The sequence below is a fragment of the Bufo gargarizans genome, chromosome 1 (genome assembly GCF_014858855.1).
Source record: "Bufo gargarizans isolate SCDJY-AF-19 chromosome 1, ASM1485885v1, whole genome shotgun sequence".
In the NCBI taxonomy this organism is placed as follows: domain Eukaryota; kingdom Metazoa; phylum Chordata; class Amphibia; order Anura; family Bufonidae; genus Bufo; species Bufo gargarizans.
Genome location: NC_058080.1, coordinates 618,509,331 through 618,523,209, shown reverse-complemented (window position 1 = coordinate 618,523,209; position 13,879 = coordinate 618,509,331). Strand labels below are relative to the sequence as shown.

At 44.5% G+C, this 13,879-nt stretch overlaps 1 protein-coding gene across 6 annotated transcripts in view; it reads left to right on the top strand.

Annotated features, from left to right (window-relative positions):
- Nucleotides 1-13,879, top strand: part of YTHDC2 (YTH domain containing 2) — a 130,498-nt gene that overhangs the window by 63,004 nt on the left and 53,615 nt on the right. For all 6 annotated transcript variants that reach the window (XR_006387417.1, XM_044275923.1, XM_044275921.1 and 3 more), the window contains exons 11-14: nucleotides 1,378-1,526; nucleotides 3,268-3,403; nucleotides 5,776-5,902; nucleotides 6,983-7,048. Coding sequence is in view for 5 of the 6 variants with exons in the window: in XM_044275923.1 (XP_044131858.1) it covers nucleotides 1,378-1,526; nucleotides 3,268-3,403; nucleotides 5,776-5,902; nucleotides 6,983-7,048 (478 nt within the window). In the remaining variant the exon portion in view is untranslated. The remainder of the gene's footprint in view (nucleotides 1-1,377; nucleotides 1,527-3,267; nucleotides 3,404-5,775; nucleotides 5,903-6,982; nucleotides 7,049-13,879) is intronic.

Here is a 13,879-nt window from a genome sequence, read left to right as displayed (position 1 = left end):
ACCTTTTACCACTCCTGACATATCTGTTTTAATAGCTACATGCATTCCCCATGTAAAAAGAATTCTTTTTACATTCCCCCCCCGCCCAACTGGTTACCACCCCTCTGTACCCTTACTGAAGACTAATAGCAATTTATTAATAACTTCTAGTAGAAATAATAAAAGAAATGGCACAACATGAAGATGAAATTAGGCCTGTGTTGTTCATTCAAATGCACAATGACTGCACACATCTGCCCACACTGTAACACCACCACCAAAGGCAAACAGTGGCTGATGCATAGCGCTCTTCTTGGTGTCTCCACCATCGTTGGCGGCCATCATTTCTGCTCATCAACTTTCATCAGTGAACAGCATTAAGGCCTACTGGTCCCTCGTCCAGCGTAGATTCTCCCTGGCCCATGCAAGACGATGATGCCTGTGTCTGGTGGTGTGGTCAGGTACCCTTGCAGGTCGTCTAGCACGCAGACCATGATGATGATGTAAACTGTTTCGAATGGTCTGTGGGATGTGGCCAAAGGACGTCCACTTCTATGCCTTTTTGTGAATATTCCAGTCTCTCCGTATCTCAGTTGCAACCTGCTGATGACACTCTAAGCTCAGTGGCCACGTCCGTCAAAGAACATCCTGCTTGAAGCCTCGCAATGGCGAGGTCCCGTTGATCAATTGTTAGTTATTTTCTTCATGTTATGATGCCAAAATGTGAACAGCATGATGAGGAGGACTGTTTAAGTACCAATAATTCTGATTGAACCAGGAAATGTATTGGGCTATTCATGGATCAAACACCTGTTGTGAATTTTGCATTAAAGCTCCTTGTTAGAGAACAGCAAGTTGTGCAAAAAGTAGTGAAACATTGAATAGTTGGACATGTGCATTCAACAGTTTAGATAAGGTCACATTAACCTGTAAAGGTTAGAGTGCATTTTAGGTTCATCCTGAAATTTCACCCACAAGACAAATATCCCTAACTTTTTGTGAGTAGTGTATTTTGCTGTGATGAGACAGTGGCCAACTTAGGAGGGAAAGGATGGTTGGCAGTATTCATTACTGAAAGAGAACACCTCTTGTATCTTATTCCTGATTTCTTCTGTGGAGCCATTCTGAAAAGTTAGCAATCAGAGCAACATAAAAAACAAGATTGGAAAATAAAAAAAAAACAAAGCCAGTTCTTCTTTTAAAAGTCACAGAACTTATCCAAAAAGCATTTTTTGAGTAAAACTAAGTCTTGGGGTAAGGCTAAGACATTTTTGTAAGATATGAGAAGCTGAACATAGGGTTCATTCATGTGCCAGCATGTATGTAATTTCATAGGTCAAGTAAAAGAATATCTAGAACCTAATATTTATATACAATATGTTTTTGTTGTGTTACCAGAGGACAAGCAAAAGACAACCCTGTCTGAATGGCATTCAGCAAAAGAGAACAGCCTAAAGAGTAACACCCAAAGACAAAGAAGCGTCACCAACATCACTGAGGACTATGATTTGCTGGATGATGGAGGGGACACTGTTTTCAGTCAATTGGTATGGTCTATTTAGCCTATATAAAACTAAGTTGTCTTTCATAAATTTTCTGTTGTGAAAGTGTATGCTGCTTCAGTACCAAGTACCTTGACAAAAAACATTTATTTTGTTTTCAGTGTTTATGGAAGTTTAAAGAAGTATCTGCCACCTCTCCTTACGTGTGTGTGTTTTAGGGCTGTATTACATGTCAGCCCTCGTTTGCAGCTGCCTGATCACACAGGCCAATGTAAACTGAATATCGGAGGAACGCTTGCTATCTGTCATACCGCCCTCATTCTGTTCTATTGACTATCAGCAGTCCATGCCTGATAACACAGGGAGATGATCTTTTATCCTGATGAAAGATGGCCATCAGCTGACAAATAAGTGATTGCTCATCACTGGCTGATCATCTACTCAATTATACAGCCCAATTATCTGGAACTGTTCTTATAAAAGCTTGAGCCCAATAATTGTCCTGAAAATTGTGCGGTCTAATAGGGTACTTATTACATAATTCTTTGCCCCATAATAAAACAGTTGTGCAGCATCTAAGAACTCTGTGTTTTCCATTCCTCTGTTGTTCCTACTACAAATTAATGAATAGATTGCTATTAGGCAATTGCCAGGTTGGGGTATGTCATTGCACACTCTCACATTGTCCAAAGGATACACCCCTTTGGCAAAGGAAGTGGTATCTTACAAAATAATCTGCACATACAGTCATTTAGAACCTGTTAACATTTCATTAAAAAGTGTTCAGGTGCGGTTTTCCCGGCTGGTATCTAATGAATAGCATCGGTACAGGGAGGAGGAGACTGCCCTGTTTCTCAATAGGCGTGTCCTTCTACCTGGCTGTAGCGCGGTCCATTCGCAGCGGAGAGAGTCTCAGCCAGGGAGGAAAAAAAAAACTTGCCTTCAACCTGGCTGTGACTCTCTCTGCTGTGATTGGACCACGGCACAGCCAGGGAGAAGGACACGCCTATTGAGAAACAGGGCAGTCTCCTCTTCCCTGTACCGATGCTATTCATTAGTATACCAGCCGGGAAAATTTCAGGGGGGCACAGCGGGTGAACGTGAGCGGCGCCCAGACAAACTAGTAAGCAATATTACATCCCTGCACAGTGCCCTACATATCCTGCTAGTTATTTCATAATGTCTGGACCCATGAAAGGTCCTCTTTAAAGTGGCCCTGGAAGAAGAAAAAAAAAAAACTGTCCCCATTTTGTAGGCAGGTTCAAATTAACAGAAGGCAGGGCAACACACGTAGGTGGCGTCAACAATATCATAGTGCAAAATGCCAACCCAGCAGAACCAAATAACACATTGTAGCACAATGTACCGCCCCAAAAGCTGGCCCTCTGTGGTGGCTATCAATAGCTACCATCTTCTGTCCTCCTCTTCCAGTTGTCTATAAAGCAGGGGGCTTAGGAGGTGAGGTGCGGGCCATAGCAGTTGAATTTGGGAGGGTGCGGTCGCTGGCTGGGTACATGAATACCTGATTTTTACAGCATTAATTACTGTTGAGAGCTCATTATGTACCCGGTCAGTGGCAGAGAGGATGACTTGGGTGGCCCCCTGGAGCATCGGCCCACCAGGAAATTTCCCTGTAGGGTCTATGGCCAATCTGCCCCAGGAATTTCCCTTTAATTCTGATACATAGTATAGTCATAGTTGGTCAATAAAAGTGATTTGATTCCTTTATTAAAGCCACGATGAAAGGCATATACTGTATGTAACTGCTTTCTATCTCTGTTTTAAGACTGAGAAAGATGTGAATTGTCTGGAGCCATGGCTGATGAAGGAAATGGACTCTTGTCTTTCTGATATTTGGCTTCACCGAGATATAGATGCGTTTGCTCAACTTTTTCAATTGATACTGACCGAGAATGTTAGTGGTAGGTTTACATGTTGTTTAATAAAATGTACTTTTGGTGGTACCATTACATTCTGTCTTGCTACCTGTATGACCAGTTTGTGCTAAAATATAGCAAAATAAGTACATCTTTAGTAAATGGCTTTCTGTTCAAAGATGTATTCCCATCTCTGTATGTGTCCCCTGACCTCGTCCCACCTGGATGTGATGACCAGAGTTGATTGGAGCTATGGAAGCAGGAAAGATCACTGTGGTATGAATGGGAGTTACGGAAATGGCAAGCTACGCTGTGCTGGCCACATGAGTTGCGGGACATGATTATTCTTATGTACGTCTTTTGCTATGTGGTTCGTTGACATTTTTATGGTTCTATGGAGTGCTGGCCTTCTTGCCACCATGCTGCACTCTTTCCATAATTCCCATTCACTTGTATGGAAGCTCTGTAAACAATGCAGTTTTCATAGCTCCTACCACTTCTCAATGAGTTAGTAGGGTGCCGCTCTAGAGATGGTAGATGGAACCCTCATTCTTCAGACATTTTGGGCATATCTTCTGCATATAACATAAGAGTATCAGATTGGATTACCCTTTTGTATCAAGTTTTTATGTTAAACTTTTTTTTCAAGTGTTTTGGATTATTTTATTTTCAATGCCACTATCTATCTATCTCTCTCTCTCTCTCTCTCTCTCTCTCTCTCTCTCTCTCTCTCTCTATATATCTATATATATATATATATATATATATATATATATATATATTTAAAAAAAACTAGAGCTCGTTCAGCTTTCACACTGGCCTCTGAGCCTTATAATATACTGTCATGTCCCATCCCTTAGATATCACTTTTCAGCAGTTATCTCGTTATCACAGGAAGGATTATATTGACAGGTAACAATGTATAGATAACACAGGGTCCACCATTCATTCACAATAAGTGATCACCTACATCCCTGCATAAATCAGTATAATGCTATGCAACCCTGTCAGTGCTGGAAGTTCAGGACGGGAGCTGCGCTGCGAGTCCGCATTGTGACACTTGCTCGTCTGAAAACGGCCTAACTCATATGACATATATCTGTAAAGAATAAATCAAGGCAACTGGACGTACTGTAGATTTCTTGAAAACGTTTCACTCGTTCTTCCAACAAGCTTTCTCAATTCTGCTTACGTGTACAAAAATTCTGGGAATAAATATGTAACTGAATCCACATCTGGTAATTATACCCAGCATTGGGTCAAAGGTGTTTATTCTATTATCCTAATTGGAGTCAGTAGGTGATAAAGACTTCCCAGAAAAAGGTGTCAAGACAGCATTATACGTGGCAGACAATAGATGTCTAACCTCTATTCAAGCTTGGCTTCTCCATTTTTACGTAGATGGCCTCCTTCACGCCTCGTTTGTACCAATCGGCCTCCTTATCCAAAACACGTACTTGACTGTCTTCAAAGGTGTGACCTGTTCCTTTTAGATGCAAGTACACGGCTGAATCTTGACCAGAGGTTTTGGCTCTTCTATGCTGGGCCATGCGCTGATGTAGTTGTTGTTTTGTTTCGCCGATATACAGTTCTGAGCATTCCTCATTGCACTGGACTGCGTACACAATGTTGTAAAAAATGGAGAAGCCTACTGACTCCAATTAGGATAATGGAATCAACACCATTAACCCAATGCTGGGTATAATTACCAGATGTGGATTCAGTTACATATTTATTCCCAGAATTTTTGTACAATCACTCAGAATTGAGAAAGCTCGTTGGAAGAATGAGTGAAACGTTTTCAAGAAATCTACAGTACGTCCAGTTGCCTTGATTTATTCTTTACAGATATACCATGACCTAGATAAATGAGAACCTTCACAGACATAACTCATATGACAGACTAACTAGGCTGATTTGCTATCTAAAGGCTAGTTTCACACCTGCTGCGTGAATTCCAGCAGGCGTTTCCTGTTTGCCTCAGACAGCAGAAAGGCTAGGTGCACCTCTGAACACAGAACAACCAATATGATGCTCGCACAAAGGATTCCTTCTCCCCAAGTTTAGTCTATATCCTGCTGTAGTCTTTTTAGTATTTTATGTTCAGTAGAAGAATATAGGCCCTGCTGTTGGGTTTTATAGAACGCCAAATCTGACTAGATAAATGCTGGCCTAAAGTCTATCTTATCTCCTCAGTAACCAGCATATTTAGCTTAGCCTGGGAAAGAACGACTGGTTTGCAGATCCTCTGTGGATTATTATTGGAGGTTTCCTTCATCCATAAATATCATATTTGGAAGCACTAAAGTTTCTTGCATATTGTAATTAATGTAATATATGATGTGTTAGCACAGTGTACATTTGCATATCATATATTGTTTGTTTGTATTTATTGTTGCCCATTGTATTTGACTTAGTTGACTACAGACACAGTGAAACTAGTGCATCTCCATTAATGGTGGCTGCTGGACGAGGCTTTTTAAGCCAGGTGGAGCAACTTATTGGCATGGGAGCCAACATCCACGGCAAAGCTTCAAATGGATGGTAACTGCTCTTTCTTTTTTCATTCTTTTCTGACTACTAGATCCCCCAACAGTTTTAATATTTACTATATTATTTCTTTATAAGACGCACCTTTTAGCCAAAAAAAAATCTTGCTAAAAAGTGCCTTCGTCTTATAAACGGCAGTCAGGGAGAGCCAGCATGGCCAACTCCCTGACTGCTTCCTTAAAGGGGTTGTGTCACTTCAGCAAGTGGAATTTATCATGTAGAGAAAGTTATTACAGAGCACTTACTTATTGTGATTGTCCAAATTTGTCTCTTTTGCTACCATGATTTATCTTTCAATCGCATTATACACTGCTCGTATCCAGGGGTTACGACCACCCTGCAATCCAGCAGCGGTGGCTCTGCTAGCACAGTATAGAAATAAGAGCCGGTTTCTCTGTTGGCCAGGACTGTGGGAGCGCACATAGGCTGTTGCGCCACAGTGCAGTTTAAAGCTTTATTCTCTGTATTGCGCTTCATCAGGCCTCCCTGAGAGGTGGGAGCCCTGACGAAGCGCAGGATGCGCAAGAAAGCTGTTGCCTAGCTGTGTATGTGACCTGCGTCCAGGACCACTTGTTTTAATAAGGAGAATAAAGCATCAAACAGTAATGTGGTAAGTGCTGCTGTTTATATCTCTGTGGAAGATTGTATTGGATTCTTTGAGCTGGACACCACTGGAAAGCATGAGCCATAGTGGCTCGTGACACATGTGGCAGCGCCGACCTGTGCTTGCCCTAGATTTGCTGCGGATTTCCTGTGGATTTAACACTGTATTGCAAAGGGTTAAATCCATAGTGGATAACCATAGCATAAATTGAGATGCTTACGTTTTAAAATCTGCCCCGCTGATCAGATATGGCTTCAGATGTGTTATGCTGCATATGGTTGAGACTTGTTTCACGGTCATCCACTTTGCTGCCCCAGTAAAATTCTGTTGATTTTCCGCATGCAATTCTGCTGCAAATAATGTGCAGCATTTTCACCACGTGTGACCATACTCTTATAGTTAAGAGATTTATCTGTCTATGCATTTAAAGAAGTACATTTTTAATTTACAATTTATTTCTAATGTTACAGGACAGCTCTGGACTGGGCAAGACATTTCGGACAGACTGAAGTTGTTGACCTCTTGGAATCATACAGGTAAACCGCACTAAGGCTAGGTTCACATCACCGGTTTGTTTTCTGCCTGAAGAACAGAAAAAAAAAGGGATCCTTTATTTGAAGTATCTGTTATGATCATGTTGCTTTCGTTTTAAGCCATTTCCGCCTCAGATCCTTTTATTTTAGATGGAAGAAAACGTCAGAGATGGAGGACTTTTTCTCCTTTCTAAAATAACGGATCTCAGATGGAAATGGCTAAAACGGATGCAAAATCAGCATAATTGATGCTCAAAGTATACTTTTTTGGGGGTTTTCTGTTCTTCTGACAGATTAGAAGAACGGAAAATTAAATGGTGATGTGAACCTCCCCTTACCAGATCTAAATTTTCTTCCCTCCATTTCTAAAGAATTTTTGCTACACCTGACAAAATGCAGAGAGCAGGAAAAATTATTTTTACAGCTTGCATGCAGTGATTGTCCGCTGTAAACTTGGGTCCACTTGCAGCATTACTGTAATCTGCGGGCAACTTCAATGTTTTACTATTGGAAAGAAAGTTACAAGTTAATCTTTGAAAATCATCAAAAATCACATATGGTCAGATTTGTTTTCATGGGGGTCTCAAAATCCTTTGCAACTTTTTTCCCATATTAAAACTTTTTTCTTTCTTTTTTTCTCTTCACTTTACAGGTGCAGGTTTTATCCTGCAGCAGGGGGTCTTCATCGTGGAAGTCCACTTTAGTAGCACCCCTGCGGGCGCGTACCTTGGTACCTCTCCGGTCACCCAGTCCCCCATTACTGCATCCGTGGATTACCGGTAATCCCACTCTAGTGCGAGTATACCGAAGGGGTGACCCCTGCGGCACCCGAAGACGCCAGATGGCGAGTATGCTCCCTGCCCTAGTTAGGGACTCCTTCCTTCCCATCGATCCATACTCCATCGGGGTCCCTTCCTCGGCCTCCTATTTACTCTTGTCCCCAGCTTGTGCCTGGACTAGGCCGCACCAGTTCCTGCCAAGCCCCCCCCCAGGGCATTGCTTCCCTCCCTCCCCTGGTCCTGCCCGCCCATTTAGGGTTGTTCATTTTTGGCTGCTCCATCTACTTAAGTCCCCGGCTCCGTTTGTGACAAGGCCGCATCTGTTTTCCGATTTTTCCCTGCCATTCAGGGGTTCTATTGGGTCATTTTTCTCACCAATGGGGTTTGCTTTGACCCCCTTTATGTGCATACCCTTTTTTGTAGCCTTTTGGAGCTTTTTTCCGCTTCCCAGCACCCTGCAGCTTCAGTCCACTGGGGCTGCCTCATTTTCTGCTACACTATCTACTCTAGCCCCGGCTTCTGCCGGGACTAGGCCAAACTCTTTCCCGCCATTGCCTCCCTCATGGCCTTCTAGAGGTCTCTGCAGGGATTTTCCGGTGGGGGGACGAGATGTCCTTCTTCCCAGAGAGTGCTTTCCCCATTTTCACAGTGCCCCCCGCCTGCATGTAGCGTCATTGGTGGGACATATTATCTTGGGCCCCTGTTCGGTGGTTCATGTTGTGGCAAGTCCCCTTGCCCTTCATCCCTCCCCCTGGGTTGCATCTGCTCCTGCGGTGGCTGGGGGTTGCTGTGCTATCGGCCTGGCATGCTGCGGTTTTATCTCCATCCAAAATTCCAGAAAACTTGCCGGATCCGGCATTTTTTTCCCGTTGACATGCATTAATGCCAAGCCCTGAGTGTTTTGGCAAAACGGATACATTTTTGCAGTCTGCTCAAAAATGTGAAACAAATGCCAGATCCGTTTTTCCGGATGACACCGGAAAGACGGATCCGGCATTTCAATGTATTTGTCAGACTGATCAGGATCCTTATTTCGTCTGACAAATGCCATCAGTTTGCATACTTTTTGACGGATCCGGCAGGCAGTTCCGGCGACGGAACTGCCTGCCAGAATCCTCTACCGCAAATGTTAAAGTACCCTTACTGCCTTATCAAGCTGAGTACCTGTACCATCTTTTGATGCTATAGCCATTTCACCTGTATGGTTCATATGCACCATATTACTCCATTATTGGGTGGAGTACCTGTACCATCTTCAGATGCTATAGCCATTTCACTTGTCTGGTACTAGTGTGCACCATGCAGCCACATTGCTCCTTTCTCAGGTGGAGTACCTGTACCATATCCAGATGCTGTAGCCATTCAGCCTGTCTGGTTTTAGTCTGCACTACACAGCCGTATTACTCTTTTATTAGGTAGAGTACCTGTACCATCTCCAAATGCTGTAGTCATTACACCAGTCTAGTTCCAGTGGGCATCACACAGTCATACTACTTCTTTATCAAACGGAATACCTATACCATTTCCAGGTGCTGTAGCCATGTTTCCACCCTCATTATAGTGTGCACCATGCAGCCAGATTACTCCCATTCCCAGGCGGAGTATTTTTAGTATCTCCATATGTTGTGCTCTATTGGTACAATCTGTGGCCCATACTGCTCCTGCATTACCCTTTCCTGGCTCTAATGTGTGCTAGGCAATCATGTGGCCCCTCTTCATGCGGAGTGATAGTAACATCCCCAGATGCTGTATGGTTCTAATATGCATCTTGCACCCCATTACCATTGTCCTCGGTGTTACTTGTACTATCTCAAAGCGCTGTATTTAACAAACCATCCTGGTTGAAGTATGTACGTTGTAACCATATGTTCCTCCCCTTCTTAGGCCCCATGCACACGGCCGTTGTTCACGGCCGTGTGCGGGCCGTGGAACCGCGGCCTGGATCCCTCCTGAGAGCAGGAGCGCATGGCGTCACTGGTTGCTATGACGCCGTGCGCTCCCTGCTGCCGGCACAGTACAGTAATACACTGGTATAGATCATACCAGTGTATTACTGTACTGTGCCGGCAGCAGGGAGCGCACGGCGTCATAGCAACCAGTGACTCCGTGCGCTCCTGCTCTCAGGAGGGATCCAGGCCGCGGTTCCACGGCCCGCACACGGCCGTGAACAACGGGCGTGTGCATGGGGCCTTAGGTGGAGTAGAGTTGCAATTGTTAGATCCAGTATATGGCTGGCCTGTTCAGATCTGACACCTGGTGCAGTACATCCTGAACCAGGCCCTCTGAGTGCACCAAGTCTTCTCATTGCCCCTGTACTAGGCATGATTTTTACTTTATTGCTTGACGCACTATTTATCAAGACTTCTCAGTCCTGTCATGCACCAGACAACCACACTCCCCTTGCCATGGGCAGGTTGTTGGCTATCATGCTAGGTTTGTTCTTTGTCAACCCTATAAAGTACTACTGTATTCAGCACAGCCGCGTTACCCCATTTCATGGATGGAGTACTCGCGTTGCTATTACTGCCTCTCTGCTTTGTTTTCACATAGTTACATGGCCCAGTCCTGGCAGAGTACCTGGATAACCACTGGATGTTCTATCCTGCTGGGATACGAAGCATTGCGAGCACCAGCCGCTACTGCATTTTTCGGGTCATCTCTGGACGTCCTCTCTGATATGGCTGTGACAGGACTAGTGAGCTCCACACACCTACCTGGTGGGTGGAATTCTCTGCTGCTCACTTAGGTATTGGACATGGTCCCGTAGTTCTTACATGGTCTGGGCATTCTTGGTACACCCTTATGTTCTCTTATTAGTTGTGCTACATGACAGAAGTGCCTTTTGCTTGGGACTTGCCGTTGTCTGCACCTGTCAGTTTCTTCCCACTTTGTGGTTTTTATTGTGCTCTGCTGGTAGCTGGTTTCTACATGTCAGTGTAGTCTCTCCCGGCTTCCCCTGGCGAATTCTGCATTCTTTTCTGACATATGGATGTCTGGCGATTCTTTTACAAAATCCAGGTTGCTGTACTTGCCCCTTCCGGGGCAGTGTTATACAGTATGGTAGTCACTACACTTGGGATGGTTTGGTTAACCATGGCTGATGTTTTTTTCCATATGGTTGCTACATTTCATTTTTCCTTTGCTAATCTGGCTATTATTGTCCCCATGTGGTCCAGTTCTGTCAGCCTCTGACTGGGTAACCCTGCTTGGAGTCCCTGCCCCAATGATTCTTAGACCATCTAGCTGGCCAGTTACCTCTGGGGAAGCTACTCATAGCATTTCTGACCTCACATGCTCTGTATGACAGCTGATTCTTTGAGCCTAGTTTGGTTCTTTTCCCTCCTGGGTCCCCATAGGCTTGTTTCCCTCTTGAGATTCTAACCTCTCTTCCCGTCTCCCCAGGTTCAGGTCCTGGTACTGTACCTGGGAGTTTGTTGCTCCGGTTTGCAATTTACATTCGTATTGGCCACTTCTGGGATGGAGCTTTCCCTCCATTTAAGAACTGTTCCTCCTTAGGCTGTTTGGAGCCCTCTCTCTTCTACTCCAATATCTCTCAGACGAGTGTGTCTCCACTTGAATTTCCAGGGCCTGCGACTGGTTCCTTTTTTCCTAAGACTTCACGTGGCCAGGGATTTTTCTGGTCTTGCATTTCACAGTGAAATTTTGTTCCAGTTTTTCTGAGGCTCGATTCTCGCCTCTTTTGTATGGGAAGGTTGGCTGCTTTCTCTGGCAGCATGGGGTTTCCACCTTCTCATAGGGTGTTTCTCTTTTCCCACCTGCCTTGCAGTGAAAGGAGGCTTGCTCCCTTCCCATGGTGAGCATTTGCTATTCTTTCTCTCATTCGTTCAGCCTGAAGTGCTTCCTTGTTTCCTTTCTACCCTGGCCTTCGCATGGTGTTTGCCACGGACAGGCCATGTTTTTGGTCTTAGACAATTTAGAGTTTTTTCCTTGCCGGGTCCTCTTACTGGTCTTGTTCCAGGCCATATGGAATTGCCTTCCTTTTGCAGGGTGGTGGTCCACAGGGTCTTCCTTTTAGCTTGTCTCCAGGAAGTTTTTTCCTTGGTTCAGGACTGCTCCTGTCTTTTTGTTCCCAGGCATTTTCTCTCCTGCCAGGTTCCCTCATGGTCTAATTTTTCTTATTGGGTCTATCCTATTATAGATCCTCCGCCTGGAGCATCCTTCTATATGCAGAGCGCTAGGTCATTACCAACAGACGCCTTCCGGTTGTGCTGCTTTCCTGTTTCTTCAGGGGGTGCCCTGGTTCTTCCAGTTCCCACTTGCTCTCTAGTGCGCACTTGTTCAACTCTTGGTTCTTGCGCAGGACATCTAGCACTGCTCCCTATACTCTAGCTTCTCTTTTTCCCCACCTTTGGTGGAGCTGGGTGTTTCCCTTTGTTCCTTTCTTGCATATGGCCTTTTTTTCCCAGGCACTAGTCCTTGGGATCTTGGCGGTCCTAGAGCCTCTCGGCTCACTTCCTTATTTTTCTATCCACCATTTCATGCTATGGCCTCTCCTGGACCTGTTGGGTCACATGGTTCTCCTGCACCTGTGCGCCCAACTTTTTGCATGATATTTCCTTCCCACCCTCGGGGACTGCTTTGGGACGCCCCATGGTGCTGTGTCCCCCAATGACATTAACGAGAAAATTGGATTTTTGTACTTACCGTAAAATCCGTTTCTTGTTCAGTTCATTGGGGGACACAGATCCCACCCTTTTTCATTTCTCTTTTTCACCGGGCTGCTGTTCTTCTTTCCTTCCCCGATCCAGGACATGTTGGTTCTTTGCTTTTGTTTCTCTCTCCTACTGCTATTGGTAAAAATTGATTAGCCTAGTGTCTGTGGAGAGGGTATAGCCCACCTGGGTGGAGCCAACCTTTTAAATATCTAGTGTCGCCTCTTAGTGGTAGCTGGGCGTATACTCATGGTGCTGTGTCCCCCAATTAATTGAACAAGAAACAATTTTTCCTGCAAATTGTGACTAACTTGCAGAGCCCTAGACTTAGACATCCCCCTATTAGGGCACATAGATTGACCATTTAAATTAGGTAATTTGTTATCAAATCCCACCAGCCTAATATGTGTAGAGACACCCTGAATGTCCTTCAATGCCTGCTGTCACAGAAAAACAAGGATTGAGTGTATTGGATTTCAAAAACATTGATCGTTTGTTCCTTCGGAGAGAACTGGCAACTCCCTCCACCTATGGAAATATGATTGTGAGCTGCAGGTTTATTTAGGTAGATAGCTGTCAACTGAATGAGTGTGCCAGATTTAGAGCCTCCTTAAAGGGAACTTGTCATCAACTTTATGCTGCCCATAGTAACGGCAGAATAAAGTAGAGACAGGTCAGTTGATTTCAGCGGTCTGTCATTTATAAGTTAAAATTAAGTGTTTGCCGAGAACCAACATCACAATCATTGCAGACTGGGCCTGGAAAAGAGTCACGGCCACTTGAGAAGAGTTATGGTTATTCATAAATTCCTACTCTCCCTGCCCACCTGCTTGCTGATGACTGAGGCTTCTACTTAGTTTTCTCCCTTCCTCTCTAGGAGAGAACTGCCAACCATCAGCAGATGGGTGAGAGAGCAGGAGATTATGAATAACCATGACTCTTCTCAGGTAGATTTGACTCTTTTCGAGGCCTGGGCTGCAATGATTATGATGCTGGTCCTCGGCAACCACTTACTTTTAGCTCATTAGTGACACACCGCTGAAATCAGCATTTCTGTCACTAATTTATGCTGCCTTCAGTGAGGTCAGCATAAAGTTGATGACGGGTTCTGTTTAAGTGGCCATATACATTAGATACATTTCAGCAGGACCTGCCAACTATTTATGTGGTGGTGCCCCAACTCTCCCTCAAAAACAGATGCCAGGAGAAAGAAGAATTGGGCATGTTGGATTTGAACATGCCAGCACCTTCCTTTGTCATGAGAGATGAGCCGCCACCACAGGTGTCTTCAGAAGTTTTGGTTTGATCTCTATTGAGAATACATGCATGCTCAGCCGAGCCCAGCATGCATGTTTATGAAAGGTCGGAAGGAATAGCTGTTG